At 28.3% G+C, this 27943-nt stretch overlaps 1 protein-coding gene across 1 annotated transcript in view; it reads right to left on the bottom strand.

Moving 5' to 3' along the window:
• LOC107440975 (orexin receptor type 2-like) overlaps positions 1-27943 on the bottom strand; it is a 92083-nt gene that overhangs the window by 22960 nt on the left and 41180 nt on the right. Inside the window, exon 2 of the mRNA XM_016054083.3 lies at positions 19571-21651. Within this exon, the coding sequence (XP_015909569.2) occupies positions 19571-19999 (429 nt within the window). The 5' untranslated portion in view covers positions 20000-21651. The remainder of the gene's footprint in view (positions 1-19570; positions 21652-27943) is intronic.

The following is a 27943-nucleotide window of genomic DNA, read 5'->3' as shown; positions in this document are numbered from 1 at the left end:
GCGTGGGAACTGAGGGAGTGCGGTATCGGTACTCGTTACTATGTTCTGCAGTAAAGTGCATGACTTCCCACGCTGGTCTATCAAAGTGAGCCATTCACTTTCCAAAGGATCAAAATTTTGATGGCATGCCTTCGGATTTTTAACATCCTTAAGGATGTTTTCCAGACCGTCGCCAATAACGTATTGTGTGGAGATCTAATGCGACGTAAATGGTGTACCTATACCTACCTACCTTACTTTATAAAGTCTAGTAAAAATTACTTTACTGATTCTTGCGTGTAACATATTTCAATTTCACTGTGATTAAAAATTTTAGTTTTGCTGAATAATAAACATAGGTGGTTACTTAATACCGAGTAGCGTGAAAAAATATTTAAGGTGGTTTACTACATCAGAACCAAGACTTGGGTTATGGTGTATTGGAACAACACATTGGTGCAAAGTAGTTACCACCATTTTTAGTGATCGAAAATTTTATGCAGTGTAGAAAATAATGATACTTATTTGGTATTTAGAAAAATGGTTTTCAAATAACGTCTAAAGAATACAAGAAAATAACTCTGAAAAAAAATATGGTAGAAATCAGAACAGATTTTGTTCGCGCCTTTTGAGTTGACTTCTAATAACTTTAATTTAAATCGCTAAATTAGTAATTAAGTTCATAATCCTGATTTAGAAACAGTTACTTTAAAAGTATATTATGTTTTATCATAAAAAAGTTTTGTTGTTTTTAAATTATGAATTAATTTGATTTTAATTAAATTTCCTGAGTATGTTTAAAGCTTGAACGCTAATTAAGCATATATGAAGTTATTAACAAATCAATTAATTTTTTATCGTCATTTTTCTTAAAATAAACACTAAAAGAAAAAGATTTAGGGCAAAATGTATTTTAATTACGTACTTAAAAGTGCATTTACATTTAATTTTACTTAATGAAGGATAATTATTTACTCTTATTGCAGCTAATTGTATGTGATTGTTTTTAATTGCCTAAAGGCAAAATTAAGTTTACGAAATAACGATCTTTCCGAAATGATATTTTATTCACGCAAATGAAGCTAAATAATTAATGGACTGAGATTTTAGTTGAATTAAATTAATGAGATGATGTTAAAGAAAAGGATGATTTATTATCAAACGAAAATTTAAGAAAAATATTTATTTAAAACATATTATTTTAATGACCATTTTGACTTGACTTAACATAAAAAAACTTGGCTAACCATGTCTTTACAATCTGTCCACTGCGGGACTTTTAAGACACGAAAAGTTAGTTAGTAGAGCTTGATTAAATCTATAAAGATAAAAGTGCAATTTAAAAATTCTGAAGAATAAAAAAAAAACATTAAGTTAAAAAAAGTGCATTTGTGTTTAACACTTAAAGACATCGAACTTACTGATGATTAACGTAAAAAAAAGTCATGTTTTAAATTAAATTAACTAAGAATAATTAGTTCTTGTCATCTAATGTTCCATTAATTTTAGAACGATGTATTCACAAACTTATCGGCACTACATCAATTACTATAGCAAATTTGTTAAACTAAAAAGCATTTACAAATACATATTTGGATTAATCCTGTTTTGTAAATCTGAAATTCGGTATACTAAACTAAATTGGCAATATCAGTGAATAACAATTTTCAAACCAACTTTATCATATCTCTCTCTAAGTTCCATTAAATTGAGTTAAACAATGTTTTCCTATACCTTAAAAACAAAAGACGATATCGTGAACAATTCTTTACTTTATAATTTCATTGAAAGTAAAGGAATAATTTTTATAAATAGTACAAATGCAAATTACTAACGGTTACAGTAGAATAGATAGTCGTCCTAAATATGTGTTGATACACCTTATTCCAGTAAAAAATTAGTTAAGAAAAGCCAACCTTGAAGATCAGGGCCACTTTTTTTTGTCAACTCTGTTGATCCCAACTGAAAATAAATTGAGTAATTTACTTTCAAATTACGCGGTAAGGGATTTTATCCTGTTCTTTTTTTAATGCTCTAATAACTAAACACAATGAATATTTTTCCATCTCTGTTTATCATAAACATATTGCAATTTCTCCTCTCCCCATATTAATTCTATTCACTTCACTTACCAAAAAATATCTGCAATTTATACTTCAGTTTTCCAAGCTTTTAACTTCTGCATAATTATAAATTAATAATAAAAATGGCTAAATAACAATTATTTAATTGTTACTTTATCATATTCTTCTAAAACTGTTAAATAACCTTAAATACATACAGTGTTTAAACTGTTAACTGTGAAAAAAATCGTTTATTAACTGCTTGCCCCCAATACGGTTAAATAACCAGAATTTTATCCACGATTTCGTCAGAATTTTATCTCAATCAATTTTTCTTCTCCCCATATTTATTCTATTCACTTCGCTTACCAAAAAACGTCCGCAATTTATACTTTAGTTTTCCACACTTTTAACTCCTGCACTGTTATAAATTTCTAGTAAAATTGGTTAAATAACAATTAATTTAATTGTTGCTTTATCATATTCAACCAAAACTGTTTAAATAATTTTAAAAACACATAGTGTTGAAACTGTTAACTGTGAAGAAAATCGTTTATTAACTGTTTTCCCCTAATACGGTTAAACAACCCGAATTTTATCCACGCCGATATTACAAATTCACATTTTTATTTTCCATCATCAGATGTTAAACACAACAGTAGATGTCGTAATAGGTATGTGGTAAATATTTTATGAAGCCACTTTGCTCGTTGCAGTTAGGCAAATATTTCGATCGAGAGGGCTAATCTGCCAATCTCTTGACTAGCTGATAGGGGTTCTATTTCCAGCGTTGACATCGCAATGTGTTCTTCAACATATGAGGAGTTTCAATGTCCTGAACTCGTCAATTTGTGGTTCTATGCTGTCAAAATATGATATTCTCATTCACGACTAGATGGCAGTACCACAGAGTTGCTGAATGCAAAAGTATAGTATTTCCCCTCACTGATAATAGATGGCCTCGCTAGATAAACTAATTATGCTACATTCTATGGTTCACTTGACAAAACACAACTCTACCACTAACTCCAAAGTCCATTACCTGATGAAAAAAGTAACAAAACCAAACTCTAATGTTCAGTTAAATGTCATTTTTAAGATTTTGAAATCATTCTAGTTGTAAAAGGTTACAAACCGTAAAGGTAAATAAATATTCCTAATTGTTAACTTTATGTTTAATTGGATGGACAGATTGTGCCAGATTTCTAGCTGAGTCCTCTGACTCTTCCTTTTTAAATTCATGAACTAATTTTGTCTGCTAATTTGTCTTGGACTTAACACTCATATTAATGATTCAGTTATTTCCCCACGTAATAAACTTGATCACTCCTCTTTATATAAATCTTTCTGTTAACTTTTTAATAAACCTTCTTTCTCTCCCATTTTCTAAACAATTGCTAACATCCTGTCTCGTTTTGGCTCTTAAGTCATTTTCAGGCTTGTTAGTAAAATAGATCCTTTCATTATTGATAATCGGGGGGAGGAGCATTTACAACATATCATGTTAATCCAACCTTGACTACAATGGGCAAATAAGATACCCTTTAAAATCTAATTAAAAGTAAACCTGATAGATATATCCGTAATCAAGAATTCGATAAATCATCTATTACGGTAAAATTGCGAAAACCTTGGGCATACTTTTAACTTCTATGACACTTTCTCACTTTGCTGTTATTATGCATCAATTTTTTTCTGAACATTCAACATATACGATCCCACGAGCCACGGTGGCTCAGGGGATAGAGCGTTCACTTCCCAATGACGTAAACCAGGTTCCAGCGGTGACTGGTCGAATTCTGCACTGACTACTGTGCTGACAAAAATTGCCCTCAGTGCTAGTCGGTTCATGGGTAAGAATCCCCTTGCCGTCATACTAACCATGGGGGTTTTCGTGGTTTCCCTATCATGTAACGCAAATGCGGTTTAATTCCGGAAGAAGTCCTCCAAGAAGGATTGGCTATGCTGCTTGCCCTGGAGATCCCTTGTCCTCTGGGTTGTGTCCAAAGCTACAAGGCTATGGAGTTAAACAAACGTAAACTCAGTATTGAGCTGTTCAACACCTGTTATAAAACTAAATAAAAAATATAAAACCACATGCACCTTATTTTACTGATAATGTATGATTAGATTTTGTTTCTTATTACCTCGGATGAAACTGCCTTTTCGTGGTCAGTTCCTTAAATTATTTCGATTATAGAAATTTCACCACGAACCCTGAAGAGCATTCACGAAAGCGATTTTATGGCATATTTTGATGATTAGATAAAACGTTGGTAGAATTGCAACCAAGTGGGAAGAGAGTATTTAGAAAAAGAAAACATAAATTTTGATAAAGATTTGACAGTTTTTGTTTCATACCAACAGTCAAAATACTGCTTCATACCACCATTCAAAGTAGTGTTTTATACCACCAAAGTACTGTTTCATGCCGCCATTCAAAATATTGTTTCAAACCACAATTCAAAGTACCGTTTCATACCACCATTCAAACTTTCACAAGAGTGCATTATTCCTTTAATTTTTGTAAAAAATAATCATATAAGAAATATCCCATTTTGCGACTGTCAATTTGAGTGCATTTTTATTGGAAAAAGATAAAACTTCTAATCCACAACGAAACTCAAAAGCAAAACTTTAAAATTAAAATTTCGAAAAACGATTGAAAAAAATATGCCAATTTTTTTTTAGATCATTTGATTAAAAGGGGTGTTCCTTACTATCTTAGTAAAAGTTAACTTTCAATTAAATAAGACTAACACCTTTTTAGTCTAAGCATTTTCTGCATATATAAATGTAAGTTAAGATAATTTCTTAAAAAATAGTCTGTAAGCTGAAAATTTATTTGCTCAAACAGCAGATGGAGACAGCCGTACTATATCCAAGAAAAAAATTCATGCTATGGCTTAAAGTAGTTTAGAAATAATTGCCTCACTCTCCGTCAATTTATATCAGACACTAGTTAGAATAAAGTCTAGACATGAGATCTTTTCTCAAATTTTCTATGAAACCTGAATTAAGTGTTTCTTAAAGCAACTATAATTACTTAGACAACTTCTTATTGTGTTAGTCAAAGTTTTCAAATGTATGTTAGTGTGATAAAATTAACTCACACTCGGATTCAGTTAAATAATGAGATTCCTTCAGAATTTAAACAACCCATTTTTTCATCACGTTTGGAATCAAGTTTAAAAAGAACAAGTTTAAGTTACAAAAGAAAGGGATGGGATGTTTTATAATTAGAGAGAAAACGTCGTTTTTTTTTTAAGTTCTTAAACTTCCACGATAAAATTAAAGAACTTTTCAATCTTTTCAAAAAATAATAGAATGGTTTTACCTGATTAAAAACTTCATTCCTTTCAAAAAATATATTAGTAGGAAAACACTATCAACATGTTTCAAGCTCTCGAAAACAGGCACCATTTTCAAAATTTGTCAGACGTGACGTTTTTGAGCTCTTGAAACAAATCGACTAATATTTCCTACTAATAAGTTTTTGCAGGGAATAAAGTTCTTACTCTGGTAATATTTAACCGCTTCAGTTTCTTGGTATCATTTATTTAATTGAATGGTTTGCTTTAGCTATTTCGAGCAATGCTGGAGTGCTTAGTAAAAAAGAAATCAGAAAAAAATTAAAGTTACTACAGGTACTACTCAGGGGATTAGTAATGCTAATGGGAAGTACTAAAGATATTAAAAGTACCGTTGGTTAAGGTGCTAAGGTAATGTTCAGGGAATAAAATGCTCTTCTCCTAATGATGTAACCCAGGTTCGAATTCGAGCAAGATAGTCAAAAACTGCGCTTGGCCCACATTCGCTGCATCTGTTGCAAACTATCCTCTGGGATAAATGGTTCATGGGGTAGAAATCCTTTGCCATCACGCTTACTGTGGAAGGGCTTCGTGGTTTTCCTCTTTATGTAACGCATAAGCAGGGCAATTTCATCAAAAAAATCTTTACTAGGTCCAGTATGTTCTGATTCAGAGGAATGCTAAAGCTATTGGGAAGTATACTATATATATTAAGGGTATCGGTGGTAAAGATGCTAAGGTAATGCTCAGAAAATAAAACACTCACCTCCCAATTAGGTGACCCTGGTTCGAATTCCAGCGATAGTTGGTCGATTCGTAAACTGTGCCCGGCTCACATTCTCCCCATTGCTGATTTAAACTATAGCCCATGGTAGATGGTTCATGGTGCAGAAATATTTTGCCTGTCAGGTGAATTAAGGAATGTTTTTGTGGTTTTCCTCTTCATGTAACACATATGCAATGTCATCAGTTTCATCGAAAAGCCCCTTGCAAAATCGAGTTAAATTCAACGCTTGATTTTGGAGGTGGGGATTCTAGAGGAGTTGCAAGGCTACAGAGGTGACATCGCTAAGTCAGTTTTTAACCTTGATTTTAAGTAATGTGAATAAATTCATTGATTTTTAGAAACGCAATAAATAAGCAGTGTTTACAAGAAGTTTAGAAACATAATAAATAAGCAGCAAAACATGAACATAATTCGAAACTCTAAAAGCAAACAAACAGTGATAGCCTAATATACATAATTCCACATAATATTATTGACTTTTCGAAGGAAATGCTATCAGTTTCAGTAAAAGAGAAACATAGAGATTTTTTTATAAAGTTTGTCTTATGTTAATGGTATTAACGTTTCTATTTGATGGAAAAAGATAGATTTTTTATAAATATTGTCTTATGGTTAATGGTATCAACGTTTCAGCAAAAAGTAAATAGAATTTTTTTTATAGAGTTTGCCTTATGTTGACCGTAACTTATTTTTTAACCTTAAGCAACTTTGCAGATGCTCTTTGAAAATCACTGGTATTAATAATTGGGGAAAAGAAGAACTGTACCGCTAAGCAAAATCTCTCTAATATAACGTTGCATATCGTTAACATTTCCTAGTATATTTTTAATTTCATTAAATTTATGCGTGAAACTCAAAACAAAAATTAGCAATGTCAATAACCAGAAACATTATTGGTGAATTCATAAATAGTTTTTATGACATTTAATTTGATTAATCTAGAGGTATTAGTTTTTGACAGCGTTCAATAACTAACTTCGGTGACTTTTTTGGTGATTTTTCTGTTAGTCTTTACAGATATTTTCCCTGAAACATTTAGAGCTGATTTGTCTAGTTTTTGCAATGCAATTAAAAATATTTTACTCAGTATAGAATATAGTTTTTAAATGAATTACATACGTCACATACCTAAAATGCATTTAAGAAAAAAAAATTACAAACACTTCGTTAAATCTCTACAATAATGAAACGTTTTTAAAATGTAAAGTTCAAATTTTAGTGTAAGTTTAGATCTTAAAGCATTTTTACCTCGGAGTTATTTGAAAATATTTTAATGGACAGTGCACAAAAAAAAGTGGGTTATCCTAAATAACATTTGCTAATGATCAGGTTTTTGCATGCTAGGACTAATTCTTAGTGGTTTGAGGTATGAGGGGAATCACAAATAAGTCTAGATGATATTTTAAATTTGGAAATCAGACACATAAACGCATTTTTTCAGAATAATCTTACTTTTTTTCGACAGATTTGTATTTCTGACTCTCAAAATATTCGGGGTAGCGACAATCTCGGAAATAGGGTTTTAATAGTTTGGTCAGGAGAGCAGACGAACGTTCGAACCTCTTATTGTTAATTTTATTTTCTGCATATTTCTCCATTTTTAAGCGAATTAGAAAAATTTTGCACATAATTATAAAATTTTTATATCTGACGATAATTCCATGAAAACATAATTTTAATAATTAATTATTTATTTTTTATTATTAATAGTGTCAGGTATACACATTTTCACATAAGAATGTAATCGCCCGAGGAAAAAATACAAAATTTGAATGAAATCGGTTGAATGGTTTCTGAGAAATCAAATTTTGAAACTACTGCTCCTTCTACCACTCTCCTGACTAAGTTTTTAGGACAGTATTTCACAGATTAGAGCTTTTTTCCACATTTTGAGCCTCAAGAATCCCTTTCCGTCGGAAAAAAAAGTATAAAAATTCAGAGAAAGTACGTTTTTGTTAAGGTTTCGTAACCTAAAATATCGTCTGCTCAATATGATTAGCAGGAGAAAGGTCAGCCTTCTGGAACAATTAAGATCGAGTCCTAAGATCAAAAGAAAATTCATGTTTTTTTTTCACGTATTGTACATGCTGATGTTTTAATTTAAAAGAGTTTGTATAATATTAAGCTAAATTACATTCAGAATTCTCATGTTTTCTAAGTATCATGAATTCCTATTTCCTTTTGCTGCAATTTCAGAATTGAGAATTGATTCTGATAATTAAATTTAAATCCCTTATCGATCAAATAGTTGATCTCTTATGACAAATAATGCTTCATCAGGTTTTCCAATCTGCCCCTTCTTATTTGGATGGATAGTTAGCTTGAATGTTTATTTTTTTTACCATTACAGAATACTAGTGAAATGGTTTACTTAATTATCAAACTGAATCATTCTAAAAGTGTAACATTACACATGAATATTTTTTTTCATATGCTTTCATAGAAACAAAGTTATGATTAAAAACATAACTTTGTTTCTCCTTTAAGCATATTAACAGCATGTTTCTAGTTAAAGCAAGCATAAAATTTTTAATTTTCGACAGTTCCTAATTTTTTTATATATATATACAAAATGAAGAATTTAATTCTGTAAAATATTTAAATCTAAATAATGCTTTTAATAAAGTTTTTTTTACATATTTCATGTATTTGCCAGGAAATAATTTATTATAATTTAGATGAAACTCGCAGACAATGAGGATGTTGCCTTAATGTAGCAACCTGATCATAAAGTAAACTTTATTGAGGGTAAATATATTTTGACATACTGTTCATTTAAATGATAGGTACACTGTAAAAAAGGATTTTTCAAAATTGTGCTTAAATTTGTCAAAACAGCCCCGATGCGAATAATATTCAAATTTGAAATCCCAATGTATTTGAATTTGAAATATTATATTCTAATTTTTAAGCAAAATGCATAGTTTCAAAAGTGTTGCTGAGGAGGAAATTCATGAGAAAAATGCCGACAGGATTCAAACCAAGATCCTCCGGTTTTGCTGTGTGATGCTCCAATCACTATAGTTACACTACCCACTCCACGGAGAGTGAAGAAGCTTTATAAATTCTATTCGCTTAATCAATCCGCTAATTTTCAAGAAAACGGTCGTAAAAGTGCCTATTTTTTTTATACACGTATCTGATTAGTGCTGACATCCAGTTTAAAGTAAACGAACTATCTATAATTAACAAAAAAATATCCTGGTTTGTAAAATGAGAAATAAAATGTTTTCCGTGCAAAAGAAATGAATTAGTTTTATTCTTATTGGCGCGTTGATACTGAACACTCCAGCCCGGAAATATCACGAAAGCGAGAAATAGAGGGCGAAACCTCACCCCGACATTTTCACGGGAGCGAGAAGGAAGGGATTAATGATGACTATGTTGAAAAGTGAATAAATGTTCATATTTTAGTTTGCGATAAAGTTAACGTTCATGAATATCGATTATTTTACTCCAATTCAAAACGATTTTTATTTAAAAATTGACCCTCGTAGATTATTATTTTGAGAACCAACCACTGTGTTATTATTTTTAGTTACAACAGGCAATCAATATTGCCATAGAAAAGAAAGCATTTTAGTTTTGAAATTGTTTTAATAGTAATATGCTTTATACCATGCATTGTATTTTTGAAATACTAGTTAGTTACCTTGTCATTTCCACGGGAGCGAGAGGGAAGAGATTAAAAGAGTTAAGATACAGCGAAATAACAAAAATTGAAATTAAAATTTCTGATTTCTTGATAAAGCTATTGGGATCATACTTTCCAAATTGTAATCGGAAAATAGTATATCATGGTGAATCATTGCTGCAGTAACTTTATAAAGCTTTCTTACTCGTCATGGACTGGGTTGTGTTACTATGGTGGTTAGAGCATCCTCATACGAACCTTGAAGTTACACATTCTATATTCTTTCGTTTAATCATATATACCCCATAAAACAAGTTTAGTAACAGTAAAAAATATCAAGGAAGTCCAAACATTGCTTTAAAAGTTACTGAGGGTAAATATATTTTGACATTTTAAATTGATATGATGATACTTGCGTTTATTATTACAACAAAGGTGTTAAAATTTGCAATATATACCCCATAAAAATAAGTTTAGTTACAGTAACAAATATTAAAATAAAAATCATATTTAAATTACACTTTTTTGAGAAATATCAAATATTCCCACGAAATAAATTAAAATGTAGGAATTTATTCCACGTATAATTTTTACTAAATCACATTATATACTAATTCTTACTGAAAGAAACGATGCTAAACTCATCGCAGAATTGATTTATGGTAATATGAAACACGAAACCTGTCTCTTCTATTTAATTATACGGCCTTGTCTGATTTAATTTGGAAACTTACAGTGAGAGAACAATTAATTGAATTTCTAGTATTTACATGCATCTAAGTATAAAATATTTAAGTTGAGTTTTACAGAATACCGTTTTCACGTGATACATTGGAAAATGCTTGTCAATTATTGCAACCTGTGTTAATGAGATAATATAAAATTCATCTCGACTCATCTTTCAGATAAAACATGATATTATATGACCCATGAATAAATACATTAATTACATCACTTGGGAACATTTTTTGGGGGGATTTTTGAACAGAGCTTAGTTACTTTCCTGTCACTGTGATTTCAAATCCGCAATAACCTTTTTTTTTCTCCAAGCCAAAGTTTATTTTTAGATGACAATTTTTGTAGCAAAGTGCAAATCTAAAAACGTTATAAATAACAAGTCGTTTCGCAAATGTTAGGTCAAATAATAAGGATTAAAATTGCATCTGAACCTTATAATTGCATCGGATGCATGCATGGGAATGTCGTAGTACACCTCTAGGGACTCTTTTCTATTATAAACTGCTAGATCTTAATAGGGTAAGCACCCCTAGCGGTGTGCGATGACATTCCCGTGCAATGGTTCCTAATAAATTTTAATACTGATTACGTGCCCTAGAAGTTTTTTGAAACATTTACGCAACCCAATATTACATATAATGCTTATAAATTCGTACAATTCGTCAAAAAGGAACTGAAAATGCAATTAAAAACTATAGCTTGGAGAGATAAATCGCTTGCAAATTTGAAATCCCCTCACCTGAATTCGGCAAAAGATCAAGTATTTGTATACGTGTAACGAAAAATTTGTTCCATGGGGTAATTTATTTGTATTAATACATAGTTATTTAAAAATATTAATGTATTGCTAATTTGAGAAAACTATGTATATAAATATTTCGTTTCATAGAGAATAAAACAGATTATTCCAGGAAATAATCAAACGGAATACTTTTTACTCGCGAAAAGGATCATTGATACACCTGACATGTGACCTCAGTGCCAGATGATTGTTTTGTGAACAAGATGGCCTTATTTATTTTTCTGGATGTTGCTACTTTAGGTCGAGCTAAGCTTCTCCTCTTAAGTTAGAAAGTTAACTCACTTATTTTCTCAATTTAATTAATTAATTACATGCAACGCTGTATGGCATATCAAATTTATTAAAATATAATTCTTTCCTGTTTACATCTTTTATTTACGTCCTAGATTTACCATGCGTTCATGTATCTTAACTGCGATTATTTTTTTTTTTGTGTACACGGCAACTTTGTTGCATAATTAGTTTGTTTATGTCCTACATGGCTTCGTGCCTGTTTTTTGTGCTAAGGCAAGAAATAAATCAAATCTTTTTTTGTGAAAAAACATAGAATGTGTAACGTAGGAGAATTCATGCTCGACACCCTAGGCTTACTCAAAATAGAGTGGAAAGAACAGATGCTAACATAAACAAAGGAAACGCTTTCACAGCCAATCAGGATCCATACCCACAATGACGTCGTGTGAAGTTATCTAATTTTTTTTATCTAAATCTTAATTTTCAGAGATTGCTAAGCTTGCATCATTTCGCTTATCTGTCCACTATAAATCCATCAATGATCAATCAGTTACAGATTAAAGAATACGTTTCTATTTTTTATTTTTTTATTTATTTATTTTTTATTTTTATTTAAACGACTTAAAACTCCTCATGCACCACAAAGTATAGCATGAGGCTTACAGTTGTAAGTAGAAAACAAAAGGAGAAAAATTTACAAATTTACATTAAAAACAAAATTCCGCAAGGCCGCAAGACTTTCAATACTTTTGACCAGTTCTGATAAGACAGGTGGCCAACAAATAGAAAGACGTCTCAAATCAGTCTTTAAATTCATTCGGGCACTCGCATACAGACTACAGTGAAGAAGAATATGTTCAGCATCTTCATCAGCATCACCGCAAGCACAAATTCCACTGGTCTGCAGATGGAAACGAAATAAATATCTCTTAAAATTTCCATGGTTTGTTAAAATTTGGGTCAACTCGTTTCTATTGGGATGGGAATATGAATCAACCAATAGGAATAGTGTTAGCAACTAGCTGACATTCACAATCACACAATTATAGCAATTGATTGATTGATTTTACTCAGTGATATATATCGACACCTAGTTTAAACATCTCTATTAATAAATAGAAGAGATTTTTTTATTCAAAATTTAGAAAACACTTATATGGTCAATTTATTAAATTCATTTTTTTAATCTCATTATTTTTTTAAACAATTCGGGATCATGACGATAAAAGAATATAAAAAGATGCACGGATATCTCACAGACCATAAGAGTAAGCTACAACTCACAAATTATTTAATACAGGATGTTTCATAATCTTCGTATTTAATATATATATTCAGAATTCTTGCCGAAACTGAAGTAAAAAAATATCAAAATGGGGATATCTCAAAGTAACGTCTAATCAAAGAAAGACAAAAATCATTTTGAAATTCGACGATTCATTATTGAGGAACCAGAACCGAATGTATTAAAACCAGTTTGATTATTAGAAGAAGCAGATAGAAGTTTTATCTTCGAGAAAACATTTTCGAGGTTAATCTGGCATTTCAACAAGTTTTTCATGTTTTTAATTCCAATTTAATCAAAGAAGATTTGTCTTATTTCGATAGTTTTTGTTTTTCTCCATTTAAATGAGTTGAAAATTGTGTAGACTTTATTTTACTTCATATGTGACAGGAATTCAAGAAGTATATACTAAGGGACATGTTTATGGATCACCATGTATATAATAGTATATGAGATATTAATTTATTGTTATAGAATTAGATCATCCAATGCATTTCATTACTTTTTTATTGTTGATAAATAATTATCATCGTATCAAGAAATATATTAAAGTAAAACATTAATATTATAATCCGAAATATTAATCATACCTTACTTTAAAAAAATAATTATGTTGAGTATTACCATGATAAGTGAATACTGTTTAAAATTCAAATACGGTGTTAACATTGTTTTTATTATAAAGGAATATGAGTAAAAACAGAGGAAAAGTTATAATTTAAAATAGTACTTCAACTTTTTCAACAGAATTAAATTAAAAGAATGTAACTCACGATTGTAATAATGCATGTCAAAGGAAAAATACTAAAAACGCTTCATTCAAAATGTCTATGTTTTCAAAATTAAATTTTATAATTGCTTTGAAGGAATATAGAAACAAAAGCATCTTTTTATCAGATTATATTTGAAACATTAAAATATGTTTTTGTTTTTAATCAGTTATTAAGCCCATAATATTTCACTTAAATTTAACTTAAGTTTATTTTTATTAAAAAAAATTATAGTTATTGCAAACATTAAGTCAAAAATTATTATTCATTTATATGACAAAATTTCTCATTTGTTATGAATGTTATATTCTTTTTACTTTATATTATCCTGGATGGCTTCAAATTTTATTAAATAAAAATACGTATGAAGGGAAAAAAAACAATAACGTATGAGAAATATACGAGTTTAAAAAAAATGAGTATTCAAATTTATAAAAAGTAGTGGTATGATAATCGACTTTTTGTTAAGAAAAAGTCGCACTTTTACTATATTTATCCATGAAGAAAATAAGCTAGCTGAGTTTTGGAAAAAATTGCTTCTCCTAGTTTTAACAGAAAACTTCTACGCGTGCTTATTTTTATGCACTGTTTTGCATAAAGAACTGCTATCGATTTTGTTACTGATCCACCGGGATGGAATTTCAAAAAGGTTTTTTTTCTTGAGACTAGTGATCCACATAAAATCACTAATGCAGACTCAACTAGTTTATTATTATTTTTTCCCCTTAATCTTTTACCACGCGCTGATACTTCTAGCACTTTTTTTTTCCAAAATGAAAAATCAATATCAATTCTGAACTGAAACTGGGCCTGGGCTCGCTGCCACTCACTAACCCCGATAATTGCAAAGCATAATTGATGCTTTTTGCCATAAATCAATTTTTTTTAATGAAAGTTGAAATTATTCACTTAATATATAAAGACTAAAAAGAATTCTGCCTGTTACACTTTTGCCTCACTCCCAAGCATTTCCCCGACGAATCATTTAAGATCTATTAATGAACATAATAATATTGGCTAATAATCATTTTCCTTAAAAACATTTAAAGTCAAAGATATACTTTTATAAGAAATATAATAAGGTATACTTTTATGCCTTTAAAGACCCTATTGATGATTAAAAATGTATTATTGATATATTGAAAAAATATATTAATATATAATAATTTTAATTATAAAATATATATTAATATATAATAATATTAATTATAAGAAATACATTAATATATAATAATGTTAATTGTAAAAAATATATTAATATATTAATGAAAAAAATATATTACTGATATATTAAAAATATAGCAATGAAAAACAACAAAACTTTAAACTAAAGAAAAATATTTGACCCATAGGAAAAATAAATATTATAATTTTTCTTGCTTTTATTGTCTAAAAAAAAAGATTAAAAAAAAACGCTTGCCGCCACTCATAAACATGTTAAACTGCTTTTTGTGCAGTAATCTGTTGCCATCTATCAAATAATACGCTGGAGATAAGGCTCTGTTGTATGGCCATGTATATAAATATTTGATCCATAAGAAAAATAAATATTAAAATTTTTCTTGCTTTTTATTGTCTCCAAAAGAAAAAAAACGCTTTGCCGCAACTCATAAACATGTTAAACTGCTTTTTGTGGAGTAATCTGTTGCCATCTATCAAATAACATTGAAGATATTTAGTCTGGTTAATAAGCTGGAGATAAGGCTCTGTTGTATGGCCATGTATATAAATATTTGATCCATAAGAAAAATGAATATTAAAATTTTTCTTGCTTTTTATTGTCTCCAAAAGAAAAAAAAAACACTTTGCCGCAACTCATAAACATGTTAAACTGCTTTTGGTGCAGTAATCTGTTGCCATCTATCAAATAACATTGAAGATATTTAGTCTGGTTAATAAGCTGGAGATAAGGCTCTGTTGTATGGCCACCTAACCAAGTTTTACCCTATATTAAACATTGCTGGTAAGGGGCTTTTGCTATGTGGGCTGTATATTATTCATTAAAATCAGTAAAGTGAAAAATGTAAAAAATTGAGTAGTAAATTTAATAAATTCAAAATTTGGAGATTTTCACCTTTTGAAATTTACTTGAATATGAAAAAACTTAAATTGCCAAGTGAGTTTGAGTTTTCTTGAATGATGCAGGGAATTTTTTTCCTTTCAAAAGTTTTTCTGCAATCTAACACTGAAACTTAATGTTTCAGTATGAGCAAAATGAATTCAATGTTTAAAATACTTAAAGTTTTTTTAAAAAAAATTTATTAAAAATGTAAAATATATATCTGTTTTAAGACTCAATTTTAGGTTTTTATTCAAACTTTATGTCTACTTATTATTGTTATTCCAAAAAATGAACCAAAACAACTAAATTAATTCGGTTTTTGATTAATAATATATATATTCAAATTTATAATAATAAAATTTTAAAACATGGAAAACTTCACCTAGATATAATTCAGCAATGTTTAATAATTAATAAGAATGCTGGTATTAATTTAAATGTTTGAAAGATAATTTATTCTCATTAAAGAAGAACGAAGGGAAAATACGATGAATATATAAATATAATTACTTTGCATGCATTTAAAAAGTATCGAACAAAAACTTTAATTACTATCATAAAACTCTAATTACAAGGCGTCTCAAAGAATGTGTCATTACGTTTTTTAAATAATGGAAAATAAGTTTCATCGAGTTTTTATCAGAAATACTGTATTAGCCTTTTTAAAAATAGCTGTATCACTTCCAGTTTAGGCATTATTATAATTTATTTAAAATAAAAGCGTATTATGCAAAATTTCATTTTTATATACTGATAGAACAAAATTTTTAGATATAACTTGCTTTCAATATATCTTAAATATATATTACAGATCAAATTTTAAAAAAACTAACCACTTTACTTTAAAAATTTTTTTAAATTCTGTTTAGTAGATTAACTATAAAAAGAACGAAATATTCTAAATATACACGGATATATGGTTTTTAATCAGAATTTGGGAAAAAAAAACTATATTAGAGCAAATTATATTGCCCTTGAAAGCTATCCTAAACAAGCTAATAAGACCGGTTTTGTCTTATATAGTAAATTTAAAAGCCATGAAGTGGTCAGTGCTGATGTCCATGCTAGACGACAATCAACGACCGACAAAAACATGAACATAGAGTTTATCTATAAAAGAGAGCACACATGACGATAATTTTTTTCCTCATAATGAAACCACGTGACTGGGTGAATCGAGAGAGAGTATTTTCAACTTAAGTTTCTCCTTGTTATTTTAATGGAAGAAAATCGATGCCGGTATTTTAAAGCCATGAATTTTAAAATATGATGATTGTTTGGAGCGCAATTGGTGGCATAGAGAAATTTGTTAAATGAGAACCTTATAAATTTCACAGGGAAAAAATTTATCACTTTTTGGTATTACATCTGTTTTATTTATAATATAAATAAACTTTTAACCTCTTTTTTCTTTTCCTTAAAACATCATATCAATCCCGATTATTCCATTTTATTCACTTTATTCCATTTTATTTCCAAAAAGCTTACAAGTAAACATTAAACAAATAAGAGAAGCAACTTAACCATAATCTAATGATTATATAAAAATATTCGTTATTAATACATAATTTTTTAAAATTCTAGTGTTAAAATATAGTAGGCGAAGTTTTGGAACCATTCTTGTTCCTTTTTTTCTTCGTTTATTTGCGTTATATATTTTTACTCTCGCTTATGTCTTCAAGAGAAATACACTCCTTTATGTATTTTTATAATTTCAGTAGCTTGCTTTTGGTTGTTTTTGTTCATAACAAACATTTGCTCGCAGAAAAGAGTGGTGCTGAAGGATTAATTTAAAATGATTCGATAAATAGGGTAAGGATTTTTAAGATTTAATTATTAGTTACTTAATAAAATCATTTGGTCTTTTTCAATTGTAATTGTCAGATTTTCTTCAAATGCAATAATACGTGAAACAGTCTAGAATAATATCAGAAGTATTATAGTTGTTTAACCTTGTCACAGTAGGTGTAAAAGTAAAATAAAATTGAAAAGTAAAATTAGGGACGCTTTTTATTATTATTATTATTAATGTAATGCAGCCTTTATTTTCTCGATTTTAATTAGATTTTTTGACAAAATGACGTATCTTTGACGTTACCTTTCTTTTGTGAATACCTTGTAAAATTCCAAATACTTGGAAAACTATTCATGATTTTATAAGATGTTGTAATATTATATGTTTTGTTAGATCAAAACTTAAATGTTCTTTTTTTAAACTTAAAAACTAAACTCCTTAAGATAAATTCTAAAATGTGATGCTTAATAATTATGTATCAAATATTGTATAACTTTAACAAATGAAGCAAAATTTAAATTAATTGTAGTTTCTTTTTTACAATATTCAAAACAGTGTTGGATGATATTATTATTAAAATAAGTTTTAATAAAGGTTAACGTATTATTTATTAGTTTTTTGAAATTTTTAAAATTCTCAAGTTAAATAAGAAAAAAACTTTCTTTTTTTAACTTAAATAATAAATGCGGATAATTTGCTAGAATAAACTATGTGAAACATTTTGAAACTTTAAATCTTAACTCTTAACTAAATCTAAACTTTAAATCTTTAAAACTTAAAAATTAATAGTATATGGCTATCACAAGATACATTTCGACCCTTTTTAAAAGTAATTTAAAAATTAAAACTTTCTTGATTTTGTAAAAATATAAACATCAAAATCAAAATTATTCACTACATTACTGCTCTGCTAATCTTTATGTTTCTGAAGATTTAACTTTCCAGTTTACCTCCATTGTCTGCATAAGTATAAAACACGAATCTACCAGAAAAGAGCACTCATCTGTAATGTCATACGACGCCTTTCTTTCTTCGCCAAAATCGCCAAATGAAAGGAAACACGTGACCATTGAAAAACTAATGTTTAGGACGAAGAGAAACGGGCAAATATATCAGCGGGCTTACTCTATTTGTATTTCAACTCGATGAATATGACATGTGAGACCATACTTTAGAACACCTAAGTTATTAAAGTAGTTATGTTGAGTCTATGCGTCGCTTTATTTAATAGGGGAAAAAATGCCAAATATAACGGGCGAGAAAGCATTTCTTTCAACAAACACTTTACAATAGCACGCTATAGGGCTCAAGTTGATTTTTTAGAAATGTATAAAACTCAGTATAACAGCTATATAAAATTAAAGTTTATTAAGTCTTTTTATTTTGTTAAACAAACTAAAAGTAAAAATAAAATCGTTAATAAAAAAAATAATCAACATTTTCAAAAAGTAACATTTTAAAAGTCTAAAAAAAAACAAAATACAAAAAATATTGAAATTATACAAAAATAATAAATCTTTTTGAAAAATAATTAAAATTTAAGAAATAAATAAAGTTCAAAATATGATTTAAAAAAAAACTTCTTCTGATTTTTTTTTAATTATAGCACACGTTAATTAGAGTTTTTTTTATAAGTAAATACGTTTTTGAATTATTTTTAAGTTGTAGAGTTTATTTATTAAAAGAAGCAAATCTTAATTTTTTTTTTGTATTTTGGCTTCTTAACAAAATATACCAAATAATTTTCGTATTTTACCAATAAATTTAAGTCTAATTGATTTTATTACACTAAGAAATACGGCATGGTCAGAATTACCAGAGTATGTTAAAATTTATCTTGTTTCTGGCTCTCCGGGAAAACCAAGAAGCTCGGTAATTTATACCGACGCACTTTGGTAATGATTTTTGTTACAGTATTAGTGGTTTTATTATATGGTTTCATTATGTGCAGTAAAATTTGGTAAATGTCCCTAAACCATCACGACTCTATGACCCCGTATAGAGGTGATCGCTGATGCTGCTTCATTAGTGTCCACTTTTCTCTTAAACAAAGCTCATATAACACTCATTGCGAAAAAAATGGCAACAACACTTAAATAAAAATGCATACCTGGAGATAAAGCACCAACTTGCACATAATACTTCCGAAAAACCACGTTTCTGTAACATCCCACAATACAGATGGCGGTAAGCAGAAGAGAATCACTAGAAAATCGGCAACGGCAAGATTGACTATGAAGTAATTAGTGACAGTTCTCATGGAATGGTTTCTATAAACAGATATGCATACTAAGGCGTTACCTATGAGTCCTACAAGGAATACAGTCAAATGAAAAGCTATCAAAATCCACTCAAATGTATTCGGGAAGATGTAAGCTTCAATCATATCGATATAGTCTTCGTCTGGTACACAGTACTCATTAGTACACAGTACAGTAGAATTCATAGGATTTGGATTATTCGGAGTAATCCCTTGCTGTTTTGGTGGTTCGGGAGACGAATAAACTAAATTATTGTTGTAGTCCCAATCACTGTACATGATGCCTGATTTATGTTGGATAAATTTAAATTGAAATCAGATCCATAGAATTTCAAAGATACGTCTTTATCTATCAATGATATTTTCTAAAACATTTTCGCTTATTAACAAAGTTTTTTGTCTATGAATGTATTGTATTATCCATCAACAACATAATTTAAACTGTTCTTCTCCTCTAGTCATATGTTATTATTTATTTTCTTCTGAAACTTTTCGTCAATTAATAAAGTATTTCAAAAGATTTTGTCTAGCAATGATATATATTTTAATTTCTTCTTGAGTCTTCACAACAATGTGTTGTCTATCAATGATACAATCAAAAGCATTTTCTTTTATCAATGATGCATTCTTTTCCATCAATGTTGTATTCTGAAGTACTTTCTTCTATTAACATTACATTCTTGACAATTAAGGAACATTTTAAACCATCTTTGTCTATCAACGACGTCCTCCAAATTATTTTAGTCCGTTAATGATGTACTGTATTTCAAAGCATTTTTGTTTATTAACTCTATCATAAAGCTTGTTTGCTTAACTTAATATCTAAATTGCGTCTTCTTTCATTTGCTTTCTTTCTTTAAAAAAAAAGTATTCTTTAATGTTTTTCCTCAAAACGTTGTTTAAATATTATCTTGTTTTAGACTGAAGTTTCAAAAACGTGTTCCATACATTGAATATTAAATAACTTTTGATAAAATATTACGTACTGAAACTCATTTTGTGTATGCTCAGCTTCTGTTAAGTTATGGACTAATTAGTTTCAATTAAGGTGTTGTTTTACACATTTTGGAGAATTAAATTGCTTAATATTGTTGCTTGATGTTTTGCTCAAAGATTATTTTTCAGATTATTTTGATTATTGTTTAATTAATTCTGCTCAAATTTTGTTCAGATTTATTCGATCAAATTTTCGTGATAAGTAGTTTCTGAAGAGGTATTTTATTCCACATTGCATTTTGAGGAACTGTAGTCTTATTGCATTTCTCTTGGATTACACACTATAGTTTTATACATTTTGTATTTAGTTCCATTTTTAATGATTTCATAATATGGCAAGTATAAATAACTTATGGGCAATATAGCATATAAGTTAGTTTCGTTAACATTTAGCATTCATTATTTAAAAATAAATGAATAAGCTCAATATCTTGCTGGAATTATTTTTATAATGATAGTCGAAAGACATTTATTTTATTAAAAACCGTATACTTAATACATATTTAATTGCATAAAGTTATATGCTATTTTAAGCAAAATCTTGAAATCTAAAACTCATTTTAAAACTATCTGAAGAAGAATTTCATCATTTAGTTATTTTCTATAACATCTAATCCTTCATTTCCTTTCATATTTAGTTATCATCGTTTCATATTTTTAAATGAAAAGAATTTAAACCATTAAAATCCCTTTGAAATTTGATTACTTTTTAAAATAGTTTTTATACCTGTATTTGATCAGAATTTCAAAACGCGATGATGTCTAATTGCTGTTTAATTCATTCTGATTTAAAAGCAACAATTTCAACCAATCAATACATATTCCTATTGATTTAAGTTGAATAAAGATTTTTCAGCCTCGGCTAAACCACTAACATTTTTCTGTTGTAGATTGCAATATGGACCTGCAATTTCTTTAAGTTTTTGCAAATTAATCTGAAAATAAAGAACGATATATTGTTAGAAGAGTATATAGGTTAAATGTACTTTTACATGTAAAGAAAAATTAAATTCTAAAACAAGATTATTTAAAAAATAGTTACACTATATTTGCATTCTTCTGAGACAAGTACTATGCCCTTGAAGACATTGGTCAATGAATATATAATTTTAGCGAATGAATTTAAATCAATAAATTTCAGAATGCATATAAACACACAAGAAAGCTTTTTTATTATTTTATTAAAATCTGTCATATTGAAGAATTTGAAAAAAATTAATTTATATACCTACAACCGACATTATTTATACACATATAGTCACATGTCATCTTGTAAAGAATGTTCAAACTAATAAATTTTGATAGAAAATACAATTTTTAGATTAAAAACTGTGGCTCTTTATTTTAATTTTTAATGTACGCAGTTAATCTTTTTCTTTGAAAAAGCATAAAAGTTTATAAGGGTCGCATACGGACTTCACTGCAAGCATTTTTCTTCTCCTAAATATAAATACGGCTAAATTTTGTGGACACTCAATTTTATGAGCGTTTGTACGCTTGTTGACTTTAATTTCAGACTACAAATTGATCTCCAAGAAAATAGCTGTGGTGGTTCAAGCGATTGAGTATGACACAGGCTCAATTCCCAGCGATGGCTGGTGGATACTAAAACTTCTTCTAGCTCACACCCACCACAGTACTGATATAAAATATTCACGGTGTTAAATGGATTATGTGTTAGAATCCGCTTGCCAACGGGATAATGGTTTTCGTGGTTTTCTCCTCCATGTCACGCAAATTCCAGTTAGTTCCCTTGAACTATGAATGGGTTTGAACTAACAGCTATCATTTTAGTTCATTTGTAATCAATATTTAATTCGCATAAATTACATATCACAATTTTCATCTATATTTAACTGACATTAATTCATATAACACGATTAACGCAAAATTCAAAACTTAAGCAAATTATGGCAAATTTTTTTGTTCGTGTAAGAAATCTTTTATTTAGTGATAGTCTATTTATAAATAGATTCGGAAAAAATGATTTTAATCTCTTTAAAAGCCATTTAAACTTAAAACAGAAATTAAATTTAATGTTTGAAGATGATTGCAATATAATAAGAACATTCAATGAAGGAAGTTTTCAGACACAGGGAAATGAAAAGTACAGCTTAAACTACCAAAACATAATAAAATTTACCGCGTTTCGGGTTCTATTGGAACAACAAAAAGCTTTGTAATTTTTACCAAAGTGCTTTGGTATTGATTTCGGAAAAACAAAATAAAAAATATGGTTTTATAATATGGGATAAATTTCAATAAAAGTAGTAAAATTTGGTAATTTTATTCTGATACCTCAGAGCATAGCATAAAAAGCATTTATACGGTTAAATTTATTTTTCAGTTTGTATTTTTTGGTTGGTAAAGTTTTGGTAAAGAAACGAAATTGAGAAAACTGGAATTTCCGATAAACCGTAATCGTATGAAAGGAAAAATTACAAAACGAAGGAATTAAATACCGGTTATTTTTGGTTTTATTAACCAGAATTACTGTTATCTTTTGCTAAAAATGTAACTACCTTACAGTACGGTCACTTCACCAGAATTTGTCTATTCGAGCACAAAACTACAATTACAAAGATACTAACATTTTAAAGATTCTAAAAGTTCAATTTAAATATTAAAAAAGGCTTTTATTAAAGATATATTTAATTAAAATAAAAATTTGAAGAAAAAAGTATTTTTTTACATGTTATAATACACGAAGAAAATAATTTTACCGTATGGTATCGTAATGGCTTTTTCGGTAAAAAAAACAGAAGCATAATTTTGGTTGATAACACGAATGAAACCAAAATATACGGTATTTAAATCATTCATTTAGTATTTTTTCTGTTAATATGTTAACGGTTTCTCTGAAATTCTGGTTTTCAAAATTATAGTTCTTATTACCACTCATTTAGTAAAACATACTAAACTGAAAAGAAATTTAATCGAATAAATAGTTTTTATGACATACGCAATGATGCCATGATAAAATTATGGAATTTTACCACATTTATAAATGTTTTTTATCACATTTTATCAAATATTATTTAATTGTTAATATCATCAAAATCATTACCAAAACACCTCGGTAAAAGCTTGTGTTTAGTGCTACAGTAGAGACAAAAACAGTGTAAATTTTACCATATTCTGGAGCTTTGACCATATTTTTTTTTAGTGTTTGATTAAAATAAAAAAAGAAATATCGCTATTCAATTCATTCCTCCATTTTAAATTGCATATAAGCATAATGCATTTCATTTGTAAAGATTCTGACAAATTATTAAATCCTACAATCTGTGAATTAAATACTGATAGCTTTTATCATCCAGTTTCTCTCTTAAATATTTGGACTTTTAAGCCATTGATCGATAGATTTCGAGCTATTTTAGTCATCGAACGTCACTTCTCATGCTTTTAGTAATCTAAAAGCATCATTTCTAAAGACAAGGTATAGAAGCGCCTGGTCAGCAGAGATTAGATAAAGTTTGAAATGCACTTGCTTTTCCGGTGCTATAACAGGGAACTATAACAGGAAAAGTGGGAAACATAACAGGAGATACAGATTATTCGTTCTGGCACGTTTTGTAGGAATGTATAAGTATTGAATTCTAAATCATAAGAGCACTGAATTTATTAGGAGCAGTTTTAAAAAGTGCCAGAAGCTAATGTAACATAAAATATTTGTAAGTAGTGTTGTTCAAATTTTTATCAATGATCTATTGCAACTTTAGAAGTTTTTTTGAATGATTCGATCTTAATTTTATAAATTTTTATCAAAAATTTTATGCGTATTATTTTATCTTAATTTTTATCAAGTTTTACTGGCTAATGTATAAAATTGTTACTAAACATATAGGAATTAATATAATTAATGTAGTAAGAAGATTTCTTTTTATTGAAATCTAGCATTTAATTACAGGTTTCATAAAATCCAAAGTAAAATCAAGTAAAATTTTTTAAATGCTTTCAATTTTATTCAAAAAATTTTATGTAACTAATGAAACGTGGTCGAAAAAATGTGGGTTAAGTTAAAAATTGTCGAAAAATTAATTGCAGGAATAATATAATTTCAATGCTTAATTAATAAGTATTAAAAAATATTTTTCTGCTCCGAAATAAACAAGAACATGCCTTTAGCCGTGCTCTTTTTATTGAATTAGAAATTAAAATTCTAACATAAACTTTCGAATATTTGTATTTCTGTAACCATTTTATTTAATTTTCATGGTCATGGTTTGAATAATATAAATTTTCATCGATAATAATAAAGACTGATCGGCGTATTTAAAATTACAAAAAAAACTGCATGATATGAATTCAATAGTTTATTTTATGGTATAGAATCTGAAATATTTGCAACTTTAGAAATTTTATATTTTAAAATATATAAGTGGTTTTTTATATTTAAGAATACCATCTTCTTTAATCTGTACAAAGTAAAATATGCCAAGTAGAAAATGTAATATATGACATTATCTTCGATCAAAAATTACAAAAACAAAACTTTACTATCCCCTTTAATTATTGGTATAAAAATGCAGTGCACATTTCAAAGCTAAAGTCTTATAGTTGTAAAGTTATTACTTTACAATTTATATAGAAAAATACATAGTATTTTGTATCATATTCAATAAAATATTATTACTTTTCTTCACCTTTTTACTCTTTAATTTGAAAAGAAAAAGCTTTGAAAATATTTTTTTCCGAAAACAGATTTATTAAATTAAAATCAGTTTTTTACTAAAGCTAACTATTAACTGAATAAAATACACGATAAAAAAGATTAGTTTTTAATTTGAATATCCACGCTATGTAATATTTTTATTCAAAAGATTAAATTATTACTATTAATCTTTGATAAAACAATTATAATAAAATTTTAAAAGTTTCAATAGTTCCAGTATTAAAAAATATGTCATTAATTTCCCGTCTGATTGTGACGTTATTTTTGCTTAAAAATTGAATAAATTTTATCCAAAATCTTGCGTAAATTTTTTTTTTATGAATTTCTTTCCTTGTATTGCTCTTTTATATTATAGTTCAATGCGACATGGTTGTATAACAAAATTAAATACTGAAAGTAAATCAAAATCTGTTTTAGTGAAAGTGGTGACTTTAAATAATAATTAATAATTTTAAAATAATTATTTAAAGGAAGTACGCGAGTAAACAAACATTATTTCGTGATTTTCATATATGTGCTAAATAACAGCTTACGCCAAAAAAATATTTTTGAATTGATCACACTAATAAAATATTCACTAAATAAATTAAATAAGCCGTTCGTCTATTGTTTGAATATGACACTAATTTTGTTTTTATATAAAAAAGTATAAACTTTAATTTTTGCTTATGATATCTTTTGCGACTATGGCGTTATTTTTTCTTCTATGTAAAAAACATGTTAAAAGTGGCCTAGTTTGATTTCTAAAAAAAACGTGCTAAATAACAATTTATTTAATTATTATCTTACCATATTCAAGCAAAACAGTCAAATAACCGTAAATAAGATGGTATTCAAACTGTGAGGAAGACCGTTCATTAACTGCTTTCACCTAATACGGTTAAACAACCAGAATCTTATCGCACCAACTAGACCTACCAAAGGAAACAACTTAGTTCCTTAGTGGTGGGTACTTATATAGCCGAGAGCGCTAATCTGTCAATTTCATGACCCACAGAAAGAGGGTTCGAGTCCAAACGTTGACACCATATTATTTTCTCCATTTCCTTAATCACAAGAATAATTTCCTGTGTTCTGTGCTCTCCATTTGTGACCCTGTGCTGATATTCTCACTCACGTATCGATGACAGCATCAAAAAAACTGCTAACTTATCTCCAATGTCGGGTTAGATTTCTTTTTTATGGTCTCGAAACTATTCTTGTTGTAAGTGGTTGAAAAACCGTATAGTTTTATTTTTACGGGTTTTTAACCATAATTGATGAAAACGGTTTTGAAACCATAAAAGTTAAAATGTTCTTTGCCGTAAAGCTTACGGTAAATTGGATAGATAGACAGTCGCCGGTTTTTGTACCATAATTTCAGAATGGAAATTCTAGCTAACGTCTCCATTAGTGAATGAGTTGTCTTTAAACACTAATAAATAAGATCAAAAATTTCTTTTAAAAAATACAAGAAGTGGTTGAAAAACCGCATAGTTTTATTTTTTATGGTTTTTTAACCATACTTGATGAAAACGGTTTTACAACCGTAAAAATTAAAATATTCTTTACCGTAAAGTTTACGGTAGATTGGATAGATAGACAGCCAACGGTTTTCGTACCATAATTTTAGAATGGAAATTCTAGCAGTATATATAAACGTCTCCATTAGTGAATGAGTTGCCTTTAAACACTAATAAATAAGATTAAAAATTTCTTTTAAGAAATACAAGAGTAAGCAAAGATTATTTCTCGATTTGCATATCTGAGCTATAGTATTATAATTAAGTTCCAAAGAGAATTTTGAAGTATTTAGCATCAATATCACGCAAGAATTTTGAATGGTAATTTAAATGGTAATGGTATTAATTTCTTGTTTGACTATGGCGTTATTTTAGCTTTGATGATTCATATAAGAGACGCAGACTATGAATGTGCTTATTTTTAATGAACTTGCTGTTCAAAGTGGCTGAGTTTGATGACATAATTAAGTACTGAAACTAAATCAATGACTCTTTTAGTGGATGACTTGTCACTGAATAATAATGAAATACTTACTGTTCCAAGTCATTTCATACTTTATTTTCCAAGTAGTTCAAATACGTGGCTCATAAAAAAGTAATTGATTAAGCGTTAGCGTGACTTTTTCGCGTTCGTTTTTAAGGTGAATCATAAATAATATAACGGTTTCTCCATTTTTAAAACAAACACGTAAACCGTGATTATTATAAAAAACATAAAATAAGCATGAATAATTAGTATTGTTGTAACTGTGTGTTTTGAAAGAACTAAGAATATTTTGTTTAAAGCAGGTTTAGATATTTGCTTGAGAAATATATGTCATACAGTATTTTACTTGCATATATTTTGCTTGCTAATATTTTACATGCAACAATATTTCACTTGCCTCTTATGATTGTTAATCTATTCAACAAATAGGTAAAATTATATTGACTTTATAAAATAAATATTCTTTTTAAAAACATGAAAGTTAAAAACATCAAAGTTTAATCAATATAAGCGACATAGTATATTTTAAAAGAATTGGAAATATTTTACTTTACAAAAAACTA

This window comes from Parasteatoda tepidariorum, chromosome 8 (genome assembly GCF_043381705.1).
Source record: "Parasteatoda tepidariorum isolate YZ-2023 chromosome 8, CAS_Ptep_4.0, whole genome shotgun sequence".
Taxonomy (NCBI): domain Eukaryota; kingdom Metazoa; phylum Arthropoda; class Arachnida; order Araneae; family Theridiidae; genus Parasteatoda; species Parasteatoda tepidariorum.
The sequence above is the reverse complement of the archived record's forward strand: the minus strand, read 5'-3'. Positions and strand labels throughout refer to the sequence as shown.